This window comes from Amaranthus tricolor, chromosome 3 (assembly GCF_026212465.1).
Source record: "Amaranthus tricolor cultivar Red isolate AtriRed21 chromosome 3, ASM2621246v1, whole genome shotgun sequence".
Lineage (NCBI taxonomy): Eukaryota > Viridiplantae > Streptophyta > Magnoliopsida > Caryophyllales > Amaranthaceae > Amaranthus > Amaranthus tricolor.
In genome coordinates this window covers 2,235,041-2,245,102 of record NC_080049.1, presented here as the reverse complement: position 1 = coordinate 2,245,102, position 10,062 = coordinate 2,235,041, and the positions used below count along the sequence as shown (strand labels likewise).

Here is a 10,062-nt window from a genome sequence, read left to right as displayed (position 1 = left end):
TTGATGCAATGATGCTTATTTATGGATGAAGTCGCTATTGCTGAGTGCTGACTAGTGACTACTATGAATTTACTTTATGTTCTATATTATAAAATTAGTGATGTACTTAACTATTGAAAATTTGTAATGTTTCAGATTTGGTGATGTATTTTGTTTACAGATTATCGTTTATCTTAGATTCTCAATTAAAAAAATACAAAAAAATAAAAAAAGCCATAGACCAGAGAACGGTCTGGTGTCTTGACTGGTCTGGTCTGGTCTGAAAAATTTCCAGACCGGAATTTCTGGTCTGGTCTGATTTTTCTGTCAAACCAGACCAGACCGGACCGTGTGCAGCCCTAGGTACCTAAAACAATACTTCATTTGTGAAAGAGTTTCAACTCTCTAAGTATATACTTAAAAATTGAGGGTAGTTAATATTAGTGTTAAGGCTGTTTCTGAGGGTAGTTTTAAGATGTTACTGCTTAGGGTCTAACTTATGAAAGAGTTTAAATTGAGTTAATTTTTATAATTAAAATTTAGTATTTACATAAGTAACTTATAGCATGGATCGAACTTGTAGTATTGGTTTCTCAATTAAGCGTATAACTACTGAACCATAGTTGGAGAATAGCAACATAAACTTCACTTATCTAAGGGCCCTTTTTATTTTGCACCTAGGGCCAAAAAAATTGTCGAAACTACTGGTTAATGTCTTTTGTTTTCGTGGATTATCAATTTAATCTTGAAAATTCTGAACAGGGATAGCTGATTTGAGCCCATCAGTATCCCCTGACGGGAAGAGAATAGCAGTTGCATCATTTCAAAGAAAGGCAGGTTGGGATGGCGAAGTCGAAGATCTCAACACCAGCATCCTTGTCATGAATGTTGATCGACCTTTCAACCGCCAACTGGTCGTTATAGATGGCGCTTCGCCCTTGGGGAAGCAACAATGTTCTGTTTTTCCATTGGCGGTTCGCCCTACAATGTTCTGTTTTTCCATCGCAACATCGAGAAGGTAAAGCTCCAAAAACGTTGGGGCGTGTTTCGAATTGAACTCGACAAGGGGCTGTCGTCAGAGACTCGCTTGACTCCTGAAGAAATCAGTGCTATGACCCCGGTAGCCATTGACGAAACAAGAGTAGCAGTTGCCACTATTCGTCAGAGCTTTTCGTTCGACGAGGACGAACTTAGTGAAGAACAATATCGACACATTGAGATTTTCGATATAAGCAAGCCAAATGATGAATACACGGAAATAACTCGGAAAACTAGACCCAAGGCTGACCATTTTAATCCATTTGTCATACGTGAGATTAATGGAGGAGTGCGCGCGTATTGGTTACCATCGTTGCAATAGTGACAAAGTCAATGCTGTAAGTAATAATATTAAATGTATTATATGTGATGCATACAATACACAAAAATTCATAGGACTTCAACCATCAGGTAAAAATTAAATTTATAAGAGTCTTTTGATATTGTTTGAGATTAAAGATGTTTAAAATAGATCTGATGACTTAATATTTACCCGTTTTGAAATTGAACTCGACTGACCTGACATCAAAATGAATTTTGTTGGAAATACTTCACATATGAGACAAGATTTCACATTGATAAAATAGTGGGTTGTGGAATTGCATATATATTGGTCAAGCTAATCTTCCTACTACCATATGGTTTTGGAAAACAATGAATCTCACCAAGTGTATGTGCAAGTCAACGCTTTTGACCCGTGGGTTTGTGGGCCTTAGCCCACGGGTGTCCCGTGTCCACACGTGTGGGCCACGGTGAGATTATGTGACAAATTGTCACAACCTATTATGGTATCAGAGCCGAAGGTGGTTCCTGGTATGATGTGGCTCACATGTGAGGGGGAGTGTTGGAAATACTTTGCATGTAAGACAAGATCCCATATCAATAAAATACTGGGTTGTGGATTTGCATATATATTGGGTGGACTAATCTTCCTACTACCATATGGTTTTGGGAAACAATGAACCTCACCAAGTGTATATGCAAGTCCACAACCCACTATTTTATCAATGTGGGATCTAGTCTCACATGTAAAGTGTTTCCAACACCCCCCTCACATGTGAGCCACATCATATCAGGAACCACCTTCGGCTCTGATACCATAATAGGCCGTGACAATTCGTCACATAATCTCACCGTGGCCCACTCGTGTGGACACGGGACACCCGTGGCCTAAGGCCTACAAACCCACAGGTCAAGAGTGTTGACTTGCACATACACTTGGTGAGATTCATTGCTTCTCAAAACCATATGATAATAGGAAGATTAGCCCACCCAGTATATATGCAAGTCAACAACCCACTATTTTATAGATGTGGGATCTTGTCTCACATGTGAAGTATTTCCAACAAATTTAAAATAATGTAAAAATAATCAATGTGGACATGAAACCTGATTTTGAACCTAACCGAAACATCTAGCCAAAATTGATTCGATGACCCGAATGAACACCTCTATTTGCGATACATTTTCTCGTCATAGTCGAGAGAGTGTATTACACATCTTTGATCTTCAATTAAAATTTTAAGGTGTGTTAGAGTCAGTGTAACATAATTTGCAAGCTAGCTAATTCGACTTTTGAATTCGTGATGCGCTTAAATTTTTGCAAGCATAGCCCAAAATCGACGATAATTTGCTTTTTGCAATTTGCAATTCTTGAAGTGATTAGCAAATCGGGTGAAACTGGGTGGAGTATATAACATATTATGGATCCTCCACCATCAATTTAAAATTTTGGTTGAGTTTATTACTTGTTACATGACATGGTACTAGAAGCCATGCGTGACAATATGATCTATTAAAATTTTGGATTGTAATTAATTGTGATGCTATGATGTGTAGTATAATGTTGTTGAGAAAGACTTCTACAAGCTACAGTCACCTGACCCAGAAATTGGAGTATTTAGGGTAACGGGAGTATTTCCATCAATATCAATTTGTGGGAAAAAGCTTGCATTTGTTGACAATGAATTTAAAGCTGTTTGGGTAGCTGATAGCAATGGACTACACATGGTCTACAAGGTATCATTCAAGATTATCTTTATACTCCGAGATAGACCGAGAAGAGAGAAGAGCTAACGAGAATCAAAACCAGATTTCTAATAGTCATGATAATTAATATATTTTCTAATTAATTTACTACATCTTCATATTTGAAAATGATGCAGAGGAATGACTCAAATAGCGTATTTTCTTCAGTGTGGAACCTGAAAAAAGACACGCTCTATGTATGTGTTGGACCTTCCTTCAGCACAAGTTCTGCAGTTGAAATTGCGGCGATCATGCGTGTGTCACAACAAAATAGGACCTTCAAAAAGCTTACTCAAAAACGATTCAATAGTGCTTTTCCATCAAATAGTCCAGATGGTATCCATTTCCTTCCTTATCTTTATATAATCATCAAATGCAAAAACAAAAGGACTTCGATTCAATTTATAGACGAAAGTTCCCCTTTTCCGAAAGTTAAATTTAATTTGCACAAAAAGAAATAACGATAGACTTTTCTGTCGCCATGTTTGGCAATGGTCTGTCTCTGTATGAGTTCGTTTTTGTAGTGATGATCAATAATATCAATTTTATTATATTGATTTAAAAATCACGCTAAAAAAGAAATTTGGCAACAAAGGATTTGTCGCCATGTTTATGTGCACACCACTATAAACTTACCTGTTATTATGTTGTATTGTTTCAAGGACGAGACTAGTTTATCGATCAACAACAGATGGACCGAAGAACCTATACATAATGGAGAATGCAGAGATAGGGGAATTCGATGGGGGCAAGATAACAAGACTAACTCAAGGAGATTGGACTGATACTCATTGTCATTGGTCTCCTAAAGGAGATTGGATAACATTCTCATCAAATCGAGCAAATCCAACCGCTACAGCAGCAGAAGACTTACCCGATCCAGGCTACTTCGCAGTGTACCTTATCAAGGCAGATGATAAAGATGTGGTGATTAAAGTCATTGATAGTGGGTTAACTTATATTGGTGATCTATTTCCTGGGCATGTAAACCATCCATTCTTTAGTCCTGATGGTAAGAGTCTAGTTATAACAGCTGATCTTGCTGCTGTTTCGTGCGATCCTGTATCGATGCCTCTGTTCTTGCACTCTGTTAGACCATATGGAGATATCTTTATTGTTGATATTGATCCTGATGATATTACCAAGAATGAGAATTTGACGAAGTTTATTCGTATTACACATAGTAGGTATGAAAATGCGACTGCTACTTGGACTATGGCCTCGGCTAAAGACTTGCTTGCTAAATGGAATGTGCGCATTGCTGGGAATGAGGGTACTAGCAAGTATAAACCTGAATGCCCTTATGTGCATAGTGGTGGAGCTGAAAGTGCTCATATGACCGGTCACCTTTGCTTGCGTGATAAGCGTTGTTGTTAATGGAACATATTAGAAAATTTCATTCTAAAAGTCTCACTTTTAGGTGATCAGCTTTTGAAAATCTCGCATTTCATGTTTTATGCATAAGCGAAATATAAGTTTGTAAAAGCTGGCCATCAAAATGTGAGATTTTAAGATTTAAATTTTCCAACTAAATATAGATAAAAAGTTATACCCAAACCATAATTAGTATGTTTGTCATTGTTTGGATATAATAAGGTTTGGGTGATGTTGGATGTAATATCATGTTTTGTGTGTTAGTGTTTGAGCTATGTGTTGAGTATATAAGTTCAATATTTTGTGGCCTTCCATATATATGAGGTTTTTTTTATATCTAACTAGCTAGTGTATTTCATCCTTGGAGAGGGATGACTACATATGTTGTGCTTTATGTTTTGGTATTTCCTTGTAATATTTTGAGTTTGTAATAATAGATTTATTTATTGTGAAATAGCATGTGTTATGTACCATATATATTACATATAAATATGTACATCAAAAGTGCTGTGGAAAGTAAAGGTGGATGATGTAGAAGGAAACAATATAACATTATTATGAGCATGGAGTCTTAAAGAAATTAACAGCATGAAGCTTCAAATTTCGGCTTTGCTTAAATTAGAATGTAGACATATGAAAGGGGATTAATCCAATGTGTTATACACTTTAATCCCCAATTTTCCAATGCTTTCACCAGGGATGATTTTAGATCTGTGTAAGGTGTTCAATCGCATATGACTTTATAGAATTAAAGAGCCTCGATCAAATGGACCAAAAGATCATATATATGCACACAAAGATGTTCCAAATGGAAAAAACTGGAGTATGTATCAAAGATTTCTAAGTCTTCAAAAATCAACCAAACTCATCCAACATATGAACTAGTTGATAATTTGTATCGATCAATAATTAACTCGCTTAACACCCAATTGCCTTAATGCAGTTCCATCTAAATACTACGTTATTAAAACCATTAATAATAATAATAATAATAATAATAATAATAATAATAATAATTAAAACCAAGATGTCAACATTATGCATAATATAAAAATATTATTTATTAGTTTTATATAATATCATACAAATATGAAATATAGTACATCATCATATATGCTTCTAATGCACATCGACAAAGCCGGAAACATTTTATTTATAATAGATATTAGATAATTGCTATCATATAGAAGTCAATAACACAAGTTAAACACCATGAAAATCATTCCTGAGAAAATTTCAAAAAGCAAACGAAACGATTAATTTCCAAATAGGTTGTACTCTCTCTCTCTCTGTCCGTCTTATAAAAATTTCTAAGATTTCATTTTAAATCATAACTCAATTTTCTTATTCTCATTAACTCATTTAATTGCTATATAATTTCCTTTTACGTCCGTCATATAGGAATTGCTTTAAATTTAGAAAACTCTACTTGGTAACCATGAGTTTTAGACGACTTTTTCACGTCGTATATAAACTTTTTCTAATCTGCATGGTGACCACGAACTTTCAACTTTGATAACAAAAAGCTAAGTTCTTTGTTAATGTAAATACTCAATTTAAACATGTTTTCGACAAATGTTCCACATAATGGTATTCGAAACACTTGTTTTATGAAAAAACTTTTTGCGACGGTAATAATATAAATTTAAAAAAAAAAAAAAAAAAAAACTTAAAAGTTTGTCTAAGTTGTAGAATAGTTGAAAACATAAGGTCACTATGCATACAAAAAAACATTCGTTCACCAAATGAAAAAGCCAAAAAATCAGGATCACCAGGTAAATCCTCTTATATATTTTTCGCTATATAACCAATGTTTTTGCTATGTATTTTCATACACACATTAATTTATATTTAATCATTTTCAAACCTTTCCCATTAAGTATATATTTTCTCCCATTTTCTTTGAAAAATCTAATTATGTACTTATAGGGGTAAACGGTGTATCATTAATTTTGGTGTAACCAAAAATAAGCACCCTTTTAACCGTAGATTCCGATAGATTGAATGAGGTTGTAGTCCAAAGTTCCGAAAAAGCCAGAAACACGACCGCTTGATGGTATTGGTGATGAAAATTCAGAATACTCCCCACTTCGGAGTGTAATCTTCACCAAATCATAACATATAATATAAGTTTATATTTGCAATTCACATATTTACATATTTGCAAGTATAGAATATGACAATATAACAATTAATTCGTTTTCATATTGTCTAAATTATTAAAGAAGTACTAAAAAAATTTTGTGAGTTGTTACTTTTTTACTTCAAAATGACGCATTTTTAAGAAAAAGGAAATGGAATAATTTCTATTGTAATTAAATGTCTTATTTACTTTTTAGTAATCACCAATTAAATTTTATTTTTATTTTTATTTTTATTCTTAACTTATAAACAAAGTTATAGATATCTAATATTGAAATAATCGTCGATAAGTGTGTAATGTCAAATTAGACTTTTAATTAGAATAGAAGGTATATACTTAAATTGTAATATAAACCAAATATAGGATATGGAGCTTCCAATTTTATCGTATATACACCGTAGTAGCTTTTCTATATGAACGTATCTTGAAATTTTATAGATATAATTTATATAAACTATTTCAAAATGGTGAGACAGGCACACTTTGTTCTATTAATTACTAATCTTATTTTCACATATAGACATAATCAGTTAATTTATTTCGTCTCAATTATTGTAAATATATTTTACTTTCGGCTTAAATTAGATTTCTTATAATTTTTTTGGATTATAAAAAAATCTAGAAATTCGAATCTAAAAACTCTCATTTCACAAACAATAAAGAAACTATTTTTGTATATAAGAAGATAGGAAAAAGCTTAGTGACCTTGTATTCGCTATTGCCGCCATTACCACCAAACTTACGATGAGAGGCGGTCCAACCGCAACCACAATTAGAAGGTTTAGCAATGATAAACGCAATAGAATCGATCACAGCGCCAGTCCTTAAAATAATTTAGTAAATAATTTCATTTGGTTCAAGCATCATCGACCATTGTTGCCCACTTTGATTTCCGTAAGGTCCGTACTTTTCAACACACTCTTGCACTTGTTCTGCCAAAATCAAAGCACCATTTATTACGTATCAACATGGGTCGGAACTATAACAACTTTTTTGCTTAGCTTTTTTCTTTTCTAATTATGCAATCTTTTAGGGGCAGAATAAAAATTTTAATGAATTTTAAAGGCCGTATTTATCTTTATAAATTCTTATATGAGAAGGTTTGATCGTAAGACATATCTTATACTTTGGTTAAATAGCCCAATATAGAACATTTTAGCATAATACAAATTTTTGTGTGGACTCGTCTCACGGTGAGCCTGTTTGATACAAGAGAGGTAGATTTATTTTTATGGCATCTTTTAAAATATGGCCCTTTATTATAATAAAAGATAAAAAAATTTCCACTTAAAGAAAAATAATTCAAGAAAAAAAATGTATTGTAAAAATATTGTATTACTTTAAAGATAAAAAATTCTTACAAACAAATCACTTAAAAAGTGTTGCTCAAAAGTCAGAACCGGGTCTGGATAGCACCATTTAATATTTGAGTTGAAGCCCTTTATTTCTGGGGGCCGTAGGCGATCGGCTACCCCAGATAGCCAAAAAAACCGACCCTACAATCTTTATTCAGCTCGTCTTGTATGAGACCATTTCATCATGAGAAAAGTTTAATAGCCTATTTCTCTTATTAATTATTTTAAAATTGTAAGTGATGACTTAAACACACTAAATGTTCATGGTTCATCCCAATAAAATTGGTATAAATAAGCCCGTCTCATTTAAGAATTTTTCATCTTCATTAGCCTTTAAAAAATATTTTATGAATGTTTATTAGTTTATAATTTAATAAACGGTTTTTCTGTATGAAATTGGTTTGATTATTAATTTACAAAATATTATAAAATTATATATATTTACTTATTTTCTATCTTAAACAATTAATATACATGTATAATCTTTTTATTATTGAATAACACATTAATCATTTACATAAAAAATATTTTCAATGACATATTATTCACAAATTATTGAAAAATATATTATTGTAATGAATTAAGACATGAAACATTATTAAACAATCTTCACATTGAGAATTTATTACTTACATGAGTACATCCAACAAATTATATAACAAGTAAATTAAAAATTATTTTCAGAATTTTTAAATATTTTTCTATAGATGATTATAAGTTATGATCAATGAGATTAAGCTTAATTAAGTTTTAATCAGCTAAATTTGTTATAATGATATATCCTGCCGCTCAATTATTTAGCGAATTAAAAGAATTTAAGTATAAACTATGATGTTGTTACAGGAGACTAAAGTAAAACTACAATTGTAATGATCAGCAAATTAATATTCTCTTTGTTTTTATTTGTTCTAGTCATTCGTTTTTGTGCAGATTTCAATGCAAACTTAAAAGTCAAATAATTTTAATTGTAAGTTTTTAAAAATTTTAAAAAGTTGATGATTAGGAAATATATATTAAAACGAATTTATTAAGATTTCACATGAATATATATTTAATATAGGTCGATTTAATCATTATTAAAGTTTAACATTAAAATTTATAAATTTTATTTGACAAGAACATATGAAAGAGGAGGGAGTATTATATTACCTGACCAACCTGAGCCATTTTGGTAATGCAATATTCTTAATTAAGAAGGTGATAGAGCTCGAAAGTCCTTACAAAGATTTGTGGTGCGGTGATGAGGATATATTTGATCAACTCTGTATCTATACATAGAAAGGTATCTATAAAAGTAGCCCTCTCTTTGGGGATATATGGGTATCGATTGTTCATTATCTTGTTTTGATTCGAACCTGTTTAAAGTGGGATATTATTGATAACTATGACTATATAAAAACTAAAGTTATTTTGACTCTATGCAAGGTATGCATTTACCTAATGCTAGAGTTAAAAAGGAGTTCAACACATAAATTCATCTATGTTGTCATGTAAGAAGTAGAATACCGCTTGTAAAATGTAACTTATTTTTGATTAATGCAACATATTATAAAAAAACAGAAAAACAATTAATGTACATAAAAAGAGAAATAAGAGGTCTCATTCTCCTCAAGCACAGAGAGGGAAGGAGAGACCACAGGAACAAATAAAGAGTCAAAGGTAAAAGTCAAAGATAATAACATCATTAACACAGGAGAGAGAGATAGGGAGTCTAAAAAGTTAAACTTCTGTAGGATTTCAGATCGGACTTGGTGGGAGAGACAATCAGCAAAGTGAAATTTCCGCCTTGAGATACGACGCACTTCCTTCTTCAGCTTCCAACTTAGAGATACTAGCAAAAGGTACAAAGTAAATCATATTTGTCCCAATAGGAGTACAATTTGTCAAGCTTTCCCTAACTACTTTGGAATCCAAGGCAATAGTAAAATCAATGTAACAGAGGAGATCCGCAACCATGAACCCAATAATAATAACTAGAAGTTCAGTCAAGTGCCCAAGCAGAAAGAGTAAACACTACAACATAAATTACTTTTAGTGAAATATATTTAGTGACACTTAATTTAATGTCTTTGCTTTCAATTTCTAATGGTATATATAGTGGATTTTGTGACATTAATAAGACCCTTTAGCAGCATAATTAAAATA

At 32.3% G+C, this 10,062-nt stretch overlaps 1 protein-coding gene and 1 pseudogene across 1 annotated transcript; one reads left to right on the top strand and one right to left on the bottom strand.

Annotated features, from left to right (window-relative positions):
- Window positions 1–545: 545 nt before the first annotated feature.
- On the top strand, window positions 546–4,422 carry LOC130808235 (uncharacterized). The gene is made up of 6 exons (XM_057673717.1): window positions 546–582; window positions 742–953; window positions 998–1,306; window positions 2,857–3,036; window positions 3,183–3,381; window positions 3,677–4,422. Exons 1-6 carry the CDS (start codon window positions 546–548, stop codon window positions 4,420–4,422), a joined length of 1,683 nt encoding a protein of 560 aa, XP_057529700.1.
- A 1,102-nt stretch (window positions 4,423–5,524) lies between these two features.
- On the bottom strand, window positions 5,525–9,084 carry LOC130808234 (uncharacterized; annotated as a pseudogene).
- Window positions 9,085–10,062: the final 978 nt, after the last annotated feature.